The 16698-nt window shown below is 46.9% G+C and overlaps 1 protein-coding gene across 3 annotated transcripts; it reads right to left on the minus strand.

Moving 5' to 3' along the window:
* Positions 1-8409: 8409 nt before the first annotated feature.
* Positions 8410-13106, minus strand: LOC311137929 (H-2 class II histocompatibility antigen, E-S beta chain-like). 3 transcript variants are annotated; one of them, XR_014613997.1, is made up of 7 exons: positions 13017-13106; positions 12082-12351; positions 10975-11256; positions 9514-9627; positions 9273-9298; positions 9121-9166; positions 8410-8540 (listed from the first exon to the last, which is right to left on the minus strand). XR_014613997.1 is itself a non-coding variant. In XM_084172547.1 (6 exons), the coding sequence occupies exons 1-5, from the start codon at positions 13078-13080 to the stop codon at positions 9288-9290; spliced, it is 741 nt and encodes a 246-aa protein (XP_084028673.1). In that variant the 5' UTR covers positions 13081-13106; the 3' UTR covers positions 8410-9167; positions 9282-9287. The 3 variants fall into 3 exon arrangements, 2 of the variants coding, with proteins under 2 accessions (XP_084028673.1, XP_084028672.1); XM_084172547.1 differs by having other exon boundaries at positions 8410-9167; positions 9282-9298; XM_084172546.1 differs by having other exon boundaries at positions 8410-9166.
* Positions 13107-16698: the final 3592 nt, after the last annotated feature.

Genomic DNA, 16698 nt, shown 5'->3' on the forward strand with positions numbered 1-16698 from the left:
CTATGGAGACCTACATTGAGGACTCCCTAGCTGCCGGGTCGGTGCGGCGGAAGCGCAGTGGCCCGGGCCTTACTGAACACCTCCCGGAGGTCCTGGTACTCCGCGGGAATGGCAGAGAGGTCAGAGGCAACTTCCGAGCCCCCAGGAAGATGTCCTGGGGCAGGCTGCGCTGACTTCAGGCAATGAGCGTGGCAGAACGGGCTCCAGCCCATGATGGCACCAGTAGACCAGTTAATAAAGGGGTTGTGTCACTGGAGCCAAGAGAAACCCAATACCACGGGAACCTGAGGAGACTTAATTAGCAGGAATTGGATCGTCTCGCTGTGGTTCCCCGATACTCGTAGGTTGATGGGGGTGGTATTGTGGGTGACCCGGCCTATAGAGCGCCCGTCCAGCGCTCTAACGTGCATGGGAATGGAGAGGGGCTGAGTGGGGATGCCCAGCTTGGACGCCAGGGTAGCGTCCATAAAGCTGTCATCGGCCCCAGAGTCGATGAGTACCTGGTGAGACTTCGACTGGTTCCCCCACAGCAAGATGGCATGAAAAGGGGTGTGAGTATGGGGAGAGGAAAAGTTATCCGTATGGCCCACCAGAGCACCAGAGTCTCCCGAGTGGCGCAGTGGTCTAAGGCACTGCATCGCAGTGCTAGCTGTGTCACTAGAAATCCTGGTTCGAATCCAGGCTCTGTCGTAGCCGGCCGCGAACGGGAGACCCATGGGGCGGTGCACAATTGGCCCAGCGTCGTCCAGGGTAGGGGAGGGAATGGCCGGCAGGGATGTAGCTCAATTGGTAGAGCATGGCGTTTGCAACGCCAGGGTTGTGGGTTCGATTCCCACGGGGGGCCAGTATGAAAAAATAATAATGTATACACTCACTAACTGTAAGTCGCTCTGGATAAGAGCGTCTGCTAAATGACTAAAAATGTAAATGTAGTACTCGCTCCTACCGGTGAGCCTGGTCTTTTAGTGGACAGGTGGACACAAAATGACCAGTAGTGCCGCTATATAGGCAACTCTTTGTGTGAAGCCTGTATTGCCGTTCGGCTAGTTGCATCGGCTTGGGAAGAGGTGAATCGGCAGACTTTGGAGACTCTCGGTGGAACTCGGGTACCTCAGGTTCCATCGACAACGGAATGGAATCGGACTTCCTCTCCTTCCTTCGTTCCCGTAGTCGCCCATCGATCCGAATGGTAAAGGCGATGAGCGAGTCGAGATCCGTCGGTAGTTCCCGGGCTTCAAGCTCGTCCTTTACTTCCTCCGATACTCCGGGCAGGAACGTGTCGAACAGCGCTTCCGGGTTCCAGGCACACTCAGATGCCAACGTGAGGAAATCCACTGCATAGTCTGCCACACTGCGGGATTCTTGCCAAAGCTGGAGTAACTTCCAGGCAGCTTCTCTCCCGGACAATGGAGCATCCGAAACCTTCTTTACCTCCTGCATGAACTCCTCCAGACTGAAGCAAACGGCCGACTGTTGTTCGCACACTGTCGTAGCCCAGGCGAGAGCCCTCCCGGACATCAGCGTGATGAGGTACGCTATCTTAGAGCGGTCAGAGGGGAAGGAGGAGGGCTGCAGCTCGATGATGAGCGAACACTGAGCGAGAAATGCCTGACAGGTTCCCGACTCTCCAGCGCAGCGTTCCAGAGGAAGTAAGCGGGTTTCTACCTGGAACCAAAAAGGGTTCTCCTATGGGGACAGCCAAATAACCCTTTTGGAACTATTCTTTCTACGAGTAAGCTCATCCCAGATCTCACCACATTTTACTGTTTACTAATAGTAAATAAACTGATTTACTTAATGAACCTTGACCTACAAATAAAATTATACCCATGTTTAAAAACGTAAATAATACATATCAATGTATGACTAAAAAATTTACAATCAATACACTGTGCTGCAGTGAAGTCCTTTCAGTTTAATTTCTCCACTGTTGAGCCAATGGCACAAGTAGAAGAAGATCCTGTATGGATACATCACTAGCTGTCAAGGAAAGTTTCCTTTTGAGGTTCAAGTAGACCTGCATGTGTTCTTCATAAAAAAACATTGCATACCAATGTAGAATTATCAGTTCACTAATTTCTCTGTACAGATATTGCCTGATCTGAACAACAGTGCAGACAAATGTAGCAGAGGTAGTTCACTGAATTATGCATTTAATAAGACAAGTAAACAACTTGTCTGAGACCTGTAAACCAACAAACCTAGTCAGTTACACAAACACAGCTTTAGTAAGTTCTAGAGGTACAGCATGGCAGCAAGTCTCATAGTTTACAAGATGAGACAGAGCAACAGGTGAATGTATTAGGGCATACCATGTAGAGTACTGAGTATCAGATGGTACACTCCTACATAGCCATAGCCATACAGAGTGTATACAGTATGTAGTATTGAAATGATCAGAATGGATATAGAAAAGCAGCTTGTAAATAGCAGTTTCTGGGTCCATGTGACCCTCCTTCCTCTCTCTGTGTGTGTGTGTAATATGTAAAGATATGGAGAGTTCTAGCCCAGGGTTTCCCGGACTAAGGAGTTCCTTGGTGATTCACAGCACATTCTCACTGGGCTGTGGGTCAAGACTTACCATAAGTGTCTAGAAACATGTATTTTTATTATCTAGAAAATTACAAGAACATTTGAAAGCCTTTAGATGGGTCACCACATTAAATTGTCTTCAGTCACTCTGCAGACTCTGGTGTCACGGTTTCGGCCGAGGCTGCTCCTCCTCCTGGTTCGGGCAGGCTTCGGCGTTCGCCATCCCCGGAATACTAGCTGCCACCGTTGTATGTTTCGTGTGTTGATTGCTTTGGTCTGTCTGGTACACCTGTGTCTGTTTGTGTCCTAATTACGTGTCCTATAAGTTCCTTGTTTTGTGTTAGTTAATTTGTGTGTTGTTGTCCGCGTGTCGGTTGAGCTGCGTGTTTTGCGCTCTACATGTTTTGTTTTACGTATGTTGCGTACTGTTCTCGCCTCTGTGTTTTCGAGGTCGTGTACTATTATTGATCACTTTACTATAGTAAAGTTTGTTGGACTAAACCTCTGTGTCCTGCGCCTGACTCCTCATCACATCCACATCAGTACCAGACTGACAGAACAACACACCATCTATGGAGTCAGCAGGATCAGCGATGACAACCTGGTCGCTGGAAGAACGGCTCAGTCAGCAGGACTCCATGATCCGGCAACTGGAGGCCGTTCTAGGCGAGGTGTCCAACACTCTGCACCGGTTGGCTAGTGGAGAGGTGCCCACGTCCTCATACACCATCCCATCGCCACCGGTCAGTCCTCCTCTCTCAGCGCCGGAACCCAGTGGTATTCGGCTCTCGCTCCCGAGGGCATATGACGGTTCTGCAGCCGGGTGTCAGGGGTTCCTCCTGCAGATAGAACTATACCTGGCTACTATACACCCTGCGCCCTCGGGATACGAGAGCGTCTCCGCCCTCATCTCCTGTCTATCCGGAAAGGCGTTGGAGTGGGCCAACGCCGAATGGAGGAGAATAGACGCAGCTACCATCACCTACGCTGAGTTCTCCCGCCGCTTCCGGGCAGTCTTCGATCACCCACCTGAAGGGAAGGCGGCGGGGGAGCGTCTGTTCTACCTCCGACAGGAGAAGAGGAGCGCACAGGAGTTCGCACTGGAGTTCCGGACGTTAGCTGCGGATGCGGGATGGAATGAGAGGGCCCTCATCGACCAGTACCGGTGTAGCCTGCGAGAGGACGTTCGTCGTGAGCTGGCCTGCAGGGACACCAACCTATGCTTCGACCAGCTGGTGGACATCTCCATCCGGCTTGACACCCTGCTGGCCACCCGCGGACCTCCCGAGTGGGGGTCGTCCATTCCATCCTCCAGCACCTCCGAGCCAATTCCTATGGAGCTCGGGGGTGCTGGCGCTAGAGAGAGGAGGAGGGAGAACCCGAGGAGGGCCACCCCCTGCACCAACTGTGGCCGTGGAGGACACACCGCGGCCAGGTGCTGGGGAGGGTCTTCTGAGAGAGGGGACAACAGGTCACGCACTGGGGAGTCATTTCAGGTGAGTAGGCGCCCCACTTACCCAGAGCTCTCTGTTGGTCACATGAGTATTCCTGTGCGTTTTCCACAGGTGGCACCTCATTCCCAGCATAAGGCGCTAGTAGATTCAGGCGCAGCTGGGAACTTTATTGATCGGGCATTTTGTGCTAGGTTAGGAATTCCCCTTCGGCCGGTAGAAGTTCCATTCCCTGTCCATGCATTAGACAGCCGGCCGTTGGGGTCGGGTCTGATCAGGGATGTCACAGCACCGCTGACGATGACTACGCAGGGGGGTCATGAGGAAATCATTCAGTTCTATCTGATTGACTCTCCTGCGTACCCAGTGGTGTTGGGGCTTCCCTGGTTAAGCACCCACGATCCTACCATAGCGTGGCAACAGAGGGCTCTTATGGAGTGGTCTGCCCAGTGTGTAGGGAGATGTCTAGGTGTTTCCATAGGGGCGACCTCGGTAGAGAGTCCGAACCAAGTGCCCGCACTGCGCATTCCCCCCCGAGTATGAGGATTTAGCACTAGTGTTTAGCAAATCGAGGGCAGCACGGCTACCTCCTCATAGACAGGGGGACTGTGCGATAAATCTCCAGACCGGAGCAGCTCTTCCCAGAAGTCTTGTGTATCCCCTGTCTCAAGAGGAAACTGCGGCTATGGAGACTTACATAGCCGAGTCCTTGGCACAGGGATACATACGGCCCTCTACTTCTCCGGTCTCCTCGAGTTTCTTCTTTGTGAAGAAGAAGGACGGGGGATTGCGCACGTGTATTGATTACCGTAGTCTCAATCAGATCACAGTAAAATACAGTTACCCACTTCCACTGATTGCGACGATGACGGAGTCATTACGCGGAGCGCGGTTCTTCACAAAGTTGGATCTCAGGAGCGCGTACAATTTGGTGCGCATTAGGGAGGGGGATGAATGGAAAACAGCATTTAGCACCACCTCGGGTCATTACGAGTATCTCGTCATGCCATACGGGTTAATGAATGCTCCTTCAGTCTTCCAATCCTTTGTTGAGGAGATTTTCCGGGACATGCATGGGCAGGGTGTAGTGGTGTACATTGACGACATTCTAGTGTATTCTTCTACACGAGCCGATCATGTAGCCCAGGTGCGCCGAGTATTGAGACGACTGTTGGAGCATGACTTGTATGTCAAGGCAGAGAAATGCCTGTTCTTCCAGGAGTCCGTCTCCTTTTTGGGTTATCGGTTGTCCGCGTCTGGCGTGGAGATAGAGGTAGATCGGGTATCGGCTGTGCGTAATTGGCAAACTCCAACCACCGTAAAAGAGGTGCAGCGGTTCTTGGGTTTTGCTAATTACTACCGGAGGTTTATCCGGGGCTTTGGACAGGTTGCAGCTCCCATTACGTCCCTGCTAAAGGGGGGTCCGGTGCGCTTGCAGTGGTCAGCTGAGGCGGACAGGGCATTTGTCAAGCTGAAGAACCTGTTTGCCTCGGCCCCGGTGCTGGCGCATCCGGATCCCTCTTTGCCTTTCCAAGTAGAGGTGGACGCGTCCGAGACCGGTATTGGGGCAGTCCTGTCACAACGGTCCGGCACGCCACCTAAGCTCCGCCCCTGTGCGTTCTACTCCAAGAAGCTCAGCTCGGCGGAGCGCAATTATGACGTTGGGGACAGGGAGCTGTTAGCTGTAGTTCAGGCCCTAAAGGTGTGGAGGCATTGGCTTGAGGGGGCTCAACACCCTTTCCTCATTCTGACTGATCACCGTAACCTGGAGTACATCCGGGCAGCTAGGAGATTGAACCCTCGTCAGGCTAGGTGGAACATGTTCCTGACCCGGTTTGTTTTTAAGATCACATACATCCCTGGGTCCCAGAACGGTAAGGCAGACGCCCTGTCCCGGCAGTATGACACAGAGGAGAGGTCCATTGAGCCTACTTCCATACTGCCGGAGTCTTGTCTGGTGGCTCCGGTAGTATAGGAGGTCGATACGGAAATCGAGCGGGCGCTGCGTACCGACCCTACTCCCCCCGAGTGTCCTGTGGGGCGGACGTACGTTCCGCTCGAGGTTCGTGATCGGCTTATTTCTTGGGCTCATACATCACCCTCCTCTGGACATCCTGGTATTGGTCGGACGGTGCACTGCCTTAGCGTGAAATACTGGTGGCCAACGTTAGCCAGGGATGTGAGGGTTTATGTCTCCTCCTGCTCGGTGTGTGCCCAGTGTAAGGCACCTAGACATTTGCCCAGGGGTAAGTTACATCCTCTGCCCGTTCCACAACGACCATGGTCCCACCTCTCGGTGGATTTTGTGACCGATCTACCCCCGTCCCAGGGTAATACCACCATTTTGGTCGTTGTGGATCGGTTTTCTAAGGCCTGTCGTCTCCTCCCACTGCCGGGTCTCCCTACTGCCCTACAGACCGCCGAGGCCCTCTTTACCCACGTGTTCCGGCACTATGGGGTCCCCGAGGATATTGTGTCCGACCGAGGTCCCCAGTTCACCTCCAGAGTCTGGGGGGCTTTCATGGAACGCCTGGGGGTCTCGGTTAGCCTTACCTCGGGGTATCACCCAGAGAGCAATGGGCAGGTCGAACGTGTGAACCAGGATGTGGGTAGGTTTTTGAGGTCCTATTGCCGGGACCGGCCGGAGGAGTGGTCGAGGTATATCCCCTGGGCAGAGATGGCCCAGAACTCTCTCCGCCACTCCTCCACCGGATTAACACCTTTCCAGTGTATTTTAGGGTATCAGCCGGTCCTGGCACCGTGGCACGAGAGCCAGACCGAGGCCCCTGCGGTGGACGAGTGGATTCGGCGCTCGGAGGAGACGTGGGACGCTGCCCATGTCCATCTGCAGCGTGCCATCCGTCAACAAAAGGCGAGCGCCGATCGCCACCGCAGTGAGGGGCCGGTGTACGCACCGGGAGATCGAGTCTGGCTCTCGACTCGAAACCTGCCCCTCCGCCTGCCCTGCCGGAAGCTGGGTCGGCGGTTTGTGGGGCCCTTCAAAGTCCTGAGAAGATTGAACGAGGTGTGTTACAGATTACAACTGCCTATTGAGTACAAAAATATTAACCCCTCGTTCCATGTGTCTCTTCTCAGGCCGGTGGTAGCTGGTCCACTCCAAGAGGAGGAGATAGGAGAGACCCCTCCACCCCCTTTGGACATCGAGGGGGCACCGGCGTACAGGGTCCGGACTATATTGGACTCAAGGCGCCGGAGGAGTGGTCTCCAGTATCTCGTGGAGTGGGAGGGGTACGGTCCGGAGGAACGGTGCTGGGTGCCTAGGTGGGACATCCTCGACCCATCCCTCCTGACAGAGTTCCACCGTGGGCATCCCACGCGCCCGGGTCCGCGTCCTCCTGGCCGTCCCCGAGACCGGGGTCGGCGCACGGCTGGAGCCGCGCGTCAAGGGGGGGGTACTGTCACGGTTTCGGCCGAGGCTGCTCCTCCTCCTGGTTCGGGCAGGCTTCGGCGTTCGCCGTCCCCGGAATACTAGCTGCCACCGTTGTATGTTTCGTGTGTTGATTGCTTTGGTCTGTCTGGTACACCTGTGTCTGTTTGTGTCCTAATTACGTGTCCTATAAGTTCCTTGTTTTGTGTTAGTTAATTTGTGTGTTGTTGTCCGCGTGTCGGTTGAGCTGCGTGTTTTGCGCTCTACATGTTTTGTTTTACGCATGTTGCGTACTGTTCTCGCCTCTGTGTTTTCGAGGTCGTGTACTATTATTGATCACTTTACTATAGTAAAGTTTGTTGGACTAAACCTCTGTGTCCTGCGCCTGACTCCTCATCACATCCACATCGGTACCAGACTGACATCTGGACTGATGGCTCTTGACCCTGTGTTGGACAGAGTAAAGCAGATGAAACCCATTCAGCCCTGACAGTGTTCTCTAGGACAGGTCTTGTGTCTAGACAATAACATGTCCGGTTCCTCAAACAGAAACTAAATATAGAGAGGTATGCACAGTATATGTACAGTTGACATGCAATATACTGTACATGCCAATAATTTGTACAATAACTAGATTAGTATATTATTGAAATGTAGCCTATAGTAGTAAAGAGCATAAGCTTATGAGAAATGCAACTAACAAATGTAATCCATTATGCCTAATAGCATCAGTCTACAACATAACCTTTGTACTGTGTTCATGACATCACCCTGGTCCCTGTGATCGTATGTGATACCCTATCAGAAGGCAGGTGAAGTAATGACCATATTGTTTAAACCTTCTTGATCCTTTCAGATCTAGAGGAGTTCCTAGGGAGTAGGGGATAGGGATCGATTTAGGATTCAGAACAAGAATGTCACACCAACCACAACCACAGGGGAGTGACAGACACAACTTGTTCAAGGCCACTGTCATTTTGCCTCAGATACCAAGAAAACATCAAACCCAACCTTAGTAAACAGAGACACTGCATCATGACATGTATAAAGGTTTATTGAAAAGCTTGTATCATATCAAAGGAATGTCAAAAATATGTCCCAGTTATATAGAAGATCAGAATCCACAACCATGATTGAGCAGCAAATGAGCAACACGCAAATGAAGGGAGCTGAAATCAATCATATAAAAACATTACCGATGTGACACCTAGGAGGTTACTTTCCAGGTGTGTAATGTCAGTACAGAGTGATATTTAGTCTAATACATATAGAAGTTTAAACAAAGACTGAACCTATTTTCCATTCTCATCAACCAGCGTTTTAAAACTTCAGTATTACCACACACAATATTTTCACCATTTAAATATTGCTCCTTTAATTAAGAACAAGTTAGTTTTTTGTTAGTGAAAAAGACACAGAACAGTACAGCTGAGGAAAGTACCCCAAGCACAGTGGACTGCTGTATATTCTGCCCACTCAAAAGAACTTACAGTGTTATAGTAGGTCAGATAAAGCAGTTCTCTACCAGATCTGTTAAGTTAATAAACAATTGATTGCATGATTCTCATAGCACTATTTGTCTTATTACTATCAAGCCTAAAGTTGTTAATGGGTTGATTATGAAAGGAGTACGGATAATATATGTTATCAAAAATATGCATTAAGAAAGTATAGATTAATGTTCAGTTATACACTCCAGCAGTAGACGTCTTGTCAGGAACACTGGTTCATAACAAGCAAGAAAATCACCTTTTGGATCCATTTCTGCAACAGATACAGCAATGTGCCTTCAAGGCTGAAAATATAGCAAACAAGTATTATTAGTGAGACATCAAATGATCATCATGACATCTTTGACATGAGCCATTGTAACTGGTAATTCATCAGAATAGGAGTCTCACCTTAGCTCGTTGCTTCTAGAGCACCCCTGTTATAGAAGGAAGAGCAAGAGAGAGAATAAGAATCATGTTATTCCAGTAAATGAATAGAGATACCATCCCATATGCTGTTACATACACTACTACATTACGTTTTCATAATTCCTTACATGTGCTGTGTAAAGATACTGTACTACTAGAAACTTCTATGACCTCTCCAGAGTGTATACAGTATGTATGTTTTCTACACACTGATGACCCTCACCAGAAGACTTCTTCTTGTAGTAGATCAGTCCTGCTAATGCTAAGATGGCTCCCAGCACCAGACCAGACGCTCCGATCGCTATCTTATTCCTCTCAGACTCAGGCAGGGACGGGTCTGTCAAAGAGAAAGGATCATTTCATCAACAATATTACTGTGATTCAATAACAGTATTTCTATTAAATACACAACACACACAGCATACTCTGTGTAGCACTCTTACCTCACTCACACCTCACTCACACTCTTACCTCACTCACACTCTTACCTCACTCACACTCTTACCTCACTCACACTCTTACCTCACTCATACTCTTACCTCACTCATACTCTTACCTCACTCACACTCTTACCTCACTCACACTCTTAACTCACTCACTCACACTCTTAACTCACTCACACCTCACTCACACTCTTAACTCACTCACACTCCTACTTCACTCACACTCTTACCCCACTCACACCTCCTTACTCCACATACACCCCTTAACCCCTTAACCTACTCACACAACCTCACCCCATTACCCCACTCAAACAATCTTACCCCACTCACACCCATAAACCTACTCTCAACCCATTACCACACTCACACACCTTTACCCCACTCATACCCCATTACCCCACTCACACCCCATTATCCCACACTATCACCCTTACCCCCTCACACCCCCATTATCCCACACTATCACCCTTATCCCACTCACACCCCATTATCCTCACACTATCACCCTTACCCCACTCACACCCCACACTATCACCCTTGCCCTACTCACACCCCATTATCCCACACTATCACCCTTACCCCACTCCTCCCTCATTATCACACACTATCACCCTTGCCCCACTCACACCACATTACCCCACTCTCACACCTTTACCCCACACTATCACCCTTACCCCACTCACACCCCATTACCCCACACTATCACCCTTACCCCACTCACACCCCATTATCCCACACTATCACCCTTACACGACTCACACACCATTACCCCACTCGCACACCCTTAACCCACTCACACTCCTTTACCCCACTCGTACCCCATTACTCCACTCACACCCCATTATCCCACACTATCACCCTTACCCCACTCCTCCCCTATTATCACACACTATCACCTTTGCCCTACTCACACCCCATTATCCCACACTATCACCCTTACCCCACTCCTCCCCTATTATCACACACTATCACATTTGCCCTACTCACACCCCATTATCACACACTATCACCCTTACCCCACTCACACCTTTACCCCACTCTCACACCTTTACCCCACACTATCACCCTTACCCCACTCACAACCCATCATCTCACACTATCACCCTTACACGACTCACACCCCATTATCCCACTCACACCCCATTATCCCACACTATCACCCTTATCCCACTCACACCCCATTATCCCACACTATCAATCTTACCCCACTCATATCCCATTACCCCACTATCACCCCTTACCCCAGTGATACATCATGGGCTCAGTAAGGCTGATGTGCTCCACCATACAGGAGATCTTCTCTCCAGACTTGGGTGTGTACTCCAGGTTGGAGTGGATCTGGTAGTACCAGTCCCCGTTAGCCAGCTCCTCAGTGGAGGTCACATCAGATTTTACCTCTTTTCCGTCCCTCAGCCAGGTCACTCTGATTGGTTTGGGGTAGAAGTCATAGGCACTGCATATCAGCATGGCAGGGTGTCTGCCACTGGGGGGAGTCACTGAGCTCAGTCTGACATGGGGCTCAGCTAATGGAGGAAACAAAACATTTGTCAGCACAGTTCACTATATATGATTGGAAGCATAATATATATTTCATAGTTTTGATATCATTGAACCTAGGCTGTGCTTTAGAAATTAGACTTCATTAGATAGATTAGCTGGAATGTACATATAGTAGATGATTAGGAATGAACTGTCAATACATAGCTGACTAAAGTCATACTGTATATGTTCTGTCTATTAATATTCTGTTTGTTTTCGGATGCAACTCAGAGGCACTAGAAGTATACTCAATGTTTTAAATATAGTTGCAGCTATATAACTATTCAAGAAAAAACATGTTATTTATCCATACAATTTAGATAATAAATCTTGTTTTAATAATAATAATAATAATATGCCATTTAGCAGACGCTTTTATCCAAAGCGACTTACAGTCATGCGTGCATACATTTTTTGTGTATGGGTGGTCCCGGGGATCGAACCCACTACCTTGGCGTTATAAGCGCCGTGCTCTACCAGCTGAGCTACAGAGGACCAAGCTTTTACCTTTAGTCTAGCTAGCTAGATCTTTATGAATCCATACCAATATCTTCAAATCAAATCAAATCAAATGTTATTTGTCACATACACATGTTTAGCAGATGTTATTGCGGGTGTAGCGAAATGCTTGTCGCAAAGTTTCCTAAGAGCTAGTCGTGATGCTGCCATCTTCGTCGGCGCCAGGATCAACCTATATAGATCAACCTATATATAGAGATCATCAGACAGATTCTCCTGAATAAAATCAAGTAATTGTCTTCACTTGATCAGTCAGAGGACTGTAAGTGGTGTTAAGGAGCCCTGCTCACCTGTCTTATCCAGTATGGCACTGTAGTGGACAGCAGCGTTAGGCTTACAGTAACGCTCCAGCTCCCCTAGACGTTGAGGCAGCTCCTGACCTTTGTTCCATGCTTCTGCATTCTTCACACCATGCTCAGTGTATCCAACATACTTTCCTACAGTGCTGTTTAATCTGATATATTCAACCTGATTGAAAACCAAACTTTCTATTAACTCTATACCATGCAGGTCCTTTGAGGTGAATCGGCACTGTACCACCCTCTGTTCAAAATATCCATCTAAAAGGAAAACATAAACACAGGTAATTGTTTTTTCAGATGAAAAGAGACCATCAATATTCCATATAGTTACTTATACTAGTATTCTGCCAATTGTATTCACTTTTTTATTTTCAATTTTTACAAGGAATCATGTCACAATGTATACTAATTTACATACAATATGGTTGATTTTTATCCAACCCTGTTGTATTCCTATTCCACTATATCATGTTTGACAATATAGTTTAGTTGGCAGATTATTAATTCAGTGTAACTACGTGAAGCTTAAACAGAAGCTTAATATGAGGATTTAAAACCATCTCGTTCTATTGCTAATTGATGCTTTGTTATGGAAGGTAATGCTTACTAGGCTTATACAACTACAAGCATTATTTAACTTGTGGCTGATGTTTGACATTACAAACACACTGGTTTACACTTAATGCAAGTATTGCACCATCACTATCACCTAGGCCTACACTGTCAGAGTCAAGAGAACAATTTCAGGGTTCTGAAGATTCTGCATATTATTGAATATTGCATAATTACTTATAATATCAGTCCTTCAGGTAATGTTGAACATACTAATAAAAATAACAACAATAATAACAATAATAATAACAACAACAACTCAGACATGATTTTAAGCATGAGCAACACACTTTTTTTTGTTCTCAACTTACCTGTTCCAGAGAATATGGCCAAAAACAGGGTCAGGCAAATGTAGAAGGCAATTAGCATCGACATGTTCCTCTGCTGAGTGTGAGAGTAAAATAAAGACAGCAGCTCAGTGGGAAAGGAATTAACTGTTGAGGAAATGGGCTACTCCTCTGCTGCAGACACACAGCGTCACATGTTACTAGGCAGACCCTACAAGATCACCTTAAATGAGGAAGGGATAAACTGTCCCTAGGAAGATGTGTAATATTATGTAGCTAAATTGTATTTGAATCAATTGTATCAAACTTTTCAATATCCCTAGGCTAAGGGTCCAAATACCCTGACAAAATTAAAAACACTTTTCATGAAACAATATATTGCGATGACCTCTACACTGGCCGCTCCGAAAGGGAAGGCACATCCCTGTGCTTCGACCCCCTCACACATCCTGCCTCAAGGCTGCCATCCCCCCTGACACCAATGTAGCGAACGGTGGGGTAGGGAAGTGAACCTGGATCACTGGGGTGAATGGCAAACACCCTACACATCACACCAGAAGAAGGGCCTAAAAATTGTCAAAGACTCCAGCCACTCAAGTCATAGAGTATTCTCTCTGCTACCGCACGGTAAGTGGTACCGGAGTGTCAAATCTAGGTCCAAAAGGCTTCATAACAGCTTCTACCCCCAAGCCATAAGACTGCTGAACAGTTAATCATCCGGACTATTTGCATTGACCCCCTGCTGCTACTCGCTGTTTATTATCTATGTATAGTCACTTTACCCCTACCTACATGCATGGGCGGTGTGTTCAATAGGGCGATATGGGCGACGCACTGCCAAACGGGAAAAGGAAGGGAATTTTTTTCTAATCAATTATATCACGGCAACAGTAGTTATCAGTGTTCACGTCTGATCTGCCAGCCACTAAATATCAAATCAGGCTAAAGTCGTGCTTCAAATGGCCCCGCCCGTTTTTGGGGCGATTTCAGTCAAGTTGAAAATCGCCCAGAAGTCTCTCATAGCCTGTCATGTAAAATCTATTTTTTTCAAATTTCAAAGCTTTCAATACATTCTCTATGGGTGTCTGTGGGCATGCACTTACGCGCTTTCGTCATACGTGACGTAACCATGAACGTAACTAAGACAATGGCGGCTAGCAGCGTCTCTGTTGTGACCTGCAGTGTGGCGTTATTTTATGTTTTTAATTTGTAGACTTAGTTTACAAACATTCTGCAAACATTCTGCTTTGAACTGATCTTTCGGTTTTGGACTGATCTTGTTGATCGTGTACATACCCGCTACGAACGGACTAAATAATGAAAACGCTGCAGGCAGCTGTAATCCCAATACAGCTGGGAGACTTGGCTGGATGACAGAGTCCCGGACAGAGAAGTGGAGCCGGCCACCTTCACCCTGGTCAGAGCGGACCGCGATCCTGGTAAGAGAGCGACTCTGTACCCCGACATTGAACTGCTTTCTGTGTCATTGCGACCTTACTATCAATTCAATTCAATTTAAGGGCTTTATTGGCATGGGAAACGTGTGTTAACATTGCCAAAGCAAGGGAAGTAGATAGTAAACAAAAGTGAAATAAACAATAAATATTAACAGTAAACATTACACTCAGAAGTTTCAAAAGAATAAAGACATTTCAAATGTCATATTATGTATATATACAGTGTTGTTACAATGTGCAAATAGTTAAAGTACAAATGGGAAAATAAATAAACATAAATATGGGTTGTATTTACAATGGTGTTTGTTCTTCACTGGTTGCCCTTTTCTTGTGGCAACAGGTCACAAATCTTGCAGCTGTGATGGCACACTGTGGTTTTTCACCCAGTAGATAAGGGAGTTTATCAAAATTGGGTTTGTTTTCGAATTCTTTGTGGATCGCTGTAATCTGAGGGAAATATGTGTCTCTAATATGGTCATACATTTGGCAGGAGGTTAGGAAGTGCAGCTCAGTTTCCACCTCATTTTGTGGGCAGTGTGCACATAGCCTGTCTTCTCTTGAGAGCCAGGTCTGCCTACGGCGGCCTTTCTCAATAGCAAGGCTATGGTCACTGAGTCTGTACATAGTCAAAGCTTTCCTTAAGTTTGGGTCAGTCACAGTGGTCAGGTATTCTGCCACTGTGTACTCTCTGTTTAGGGCCAAATAGCATTCTAGTTTGCTCTGTTTTTTTGTTTGTTCTTTCCAATGTGTCAAGTAATTCTCTTTTTGTTTTCTCATGATTTGGTTGGGTCTAATTGTGTTGTTGTTGTTGTTGTTGTTGTCCTGGGGCTGTGTGGGGTCTGTTTGTGTTTGTGAACAGAGGCCCAGGACAAGCTTACTTAGGGGACTCTTCTCCAAGTTCATCTCTCTGTAGGTGATGGCTTTGTTATGGAAGGTTTGGGAATCGCTTCCTTTTAAGTGGTTACTATCTGCCCCGTGAGTTCCCCCAATTGTTTGTTACCGTTGTGTACTGTTGATAATCACAAGTTTACTGGAGAACTGAGACCAAGTAGAGACTTTGGACAGGGTGGATATGGTATAATAAAGGCAGTTTATTCAGAGGTAAAGATATCTGGAATCGCGTGCACGGACTCGTTCGTGCACGCGAGTAAAGTAAAAGTGTCCTGTCTTAGGTCAGCTAGGATCACCACTCCTTGGCCACCTGCTGACAAGGCTGACAAGATAGGACTCTTTTGTCCATTGTTATAGGATAGGAACAGAAACAAACGCCCAACACAAAATGGGTCATGCACAAGATTTTAGTCAGACCAAGCTATAACATTATATATTTACTACGACAGTACATTCAACCAAAAGCTAATATAACAAAGGCATCAGAGATTATTTATAATCTGTCACAGAAACTGGAATCCATCTCCCCAGATCAGTCAATAAATGCTTCTGGTATTGACTTATATGCTGCCCCTGTCTTCATGTTGTTGCTGGACATATCTTTTTTAAAATGTGTGTAGGTCACCTAAATCATCAGAAAAATTGCCCCTCCTGAGAATTTTTTCAGGAGCCGCCACTGCCTACATGTACATATTACCTAAATTACCTCGACTAACTTGTACCCAAGCACATTGACTCGGTATAGGTACCCCCTGTATATAGCCTCGCTATTGTTATTTTATTGTGTTACTTTTTTAAAAACTTTGTTTATTTAGAAAGTATTTTCTTACTCTGAATTGTTGATTAAGGGCTTATAAGTAAGCATTTCATGGGTAAGGCCTCAACCTGTTGAATTCAGCGCATGTGACAAATAACATTTGATTTGAATTTGATAAACTCACTTTGTGGTGGGAATTCACTACAGTATTTATAAATGTCAAGTAAAATAAAGTTTCAAAAAGCTTTTCAAAAGGTTTAAAGGGCGAATAAAATACTTTTCATTATCTAAGAATTTGACTGTGGGTAGAAAACAATGCACATGTTATATTCAGTAAAACATCCCTTAAACAGGTCAGTCATAACTTTGATTGCAGTCCTCCCTACATGACCACCAAATCTTGGAACCTTTTGAGCTGTTGGACGCAGGTCTGCAGATTTCTTCTGTTAAAAATCGGAGAATCTGGCTACTCAGTTCAGCATAAATTAAAGTTGATTTATTAATGCATATGGTAGCAGAAGTGTTTCCGCTGAATTTCATGGTAATATTTACCATCGCATAATCCAAAAGTTTGAACAATAAAATGCAACATTTAAAATAT

The sequence above is a fragment of the Coregonus lavaretus genome (assembly GCF_964263955.1).
Source record: "Coregonus lavaretus genome assembly, chromosome: 12".
Classification (NCBI taxonomy): Eukaryota; Metazoa; Chordata; class Actinopteri; order Salmoniformes; family Salmonidae; genus Coregonus; species Coregonus lavaretus.

What these genes read in the sequence shown, in the direction of transcription:
- LOC311137929 (XM_084172547.1), bottom strand. Translation starts at nt 13,080, where the DNA reads ATGTCGATGCTAATTGCCTTCTACATTTGCCTGACCCTGTTTTTGGCC. An exon ending in GGCCATATTCTCTGGAACAG is followed by an intron (nt 12,352 to 13,016) that starts GTAAGTTGAGAA and finishes TTTTCCTTTTAG; the next exon opens with ATGGATATTTTGAACAGAGG. An exon ending in TGCCATACTGGATAAGACAG is followed by an intron (nt 11,257 to 12,081) that starts GTGAGCAGGGCT and finishes TTCCTCCATTAG; the next exon opens with CTGAGCCCCATGTCAGACTG.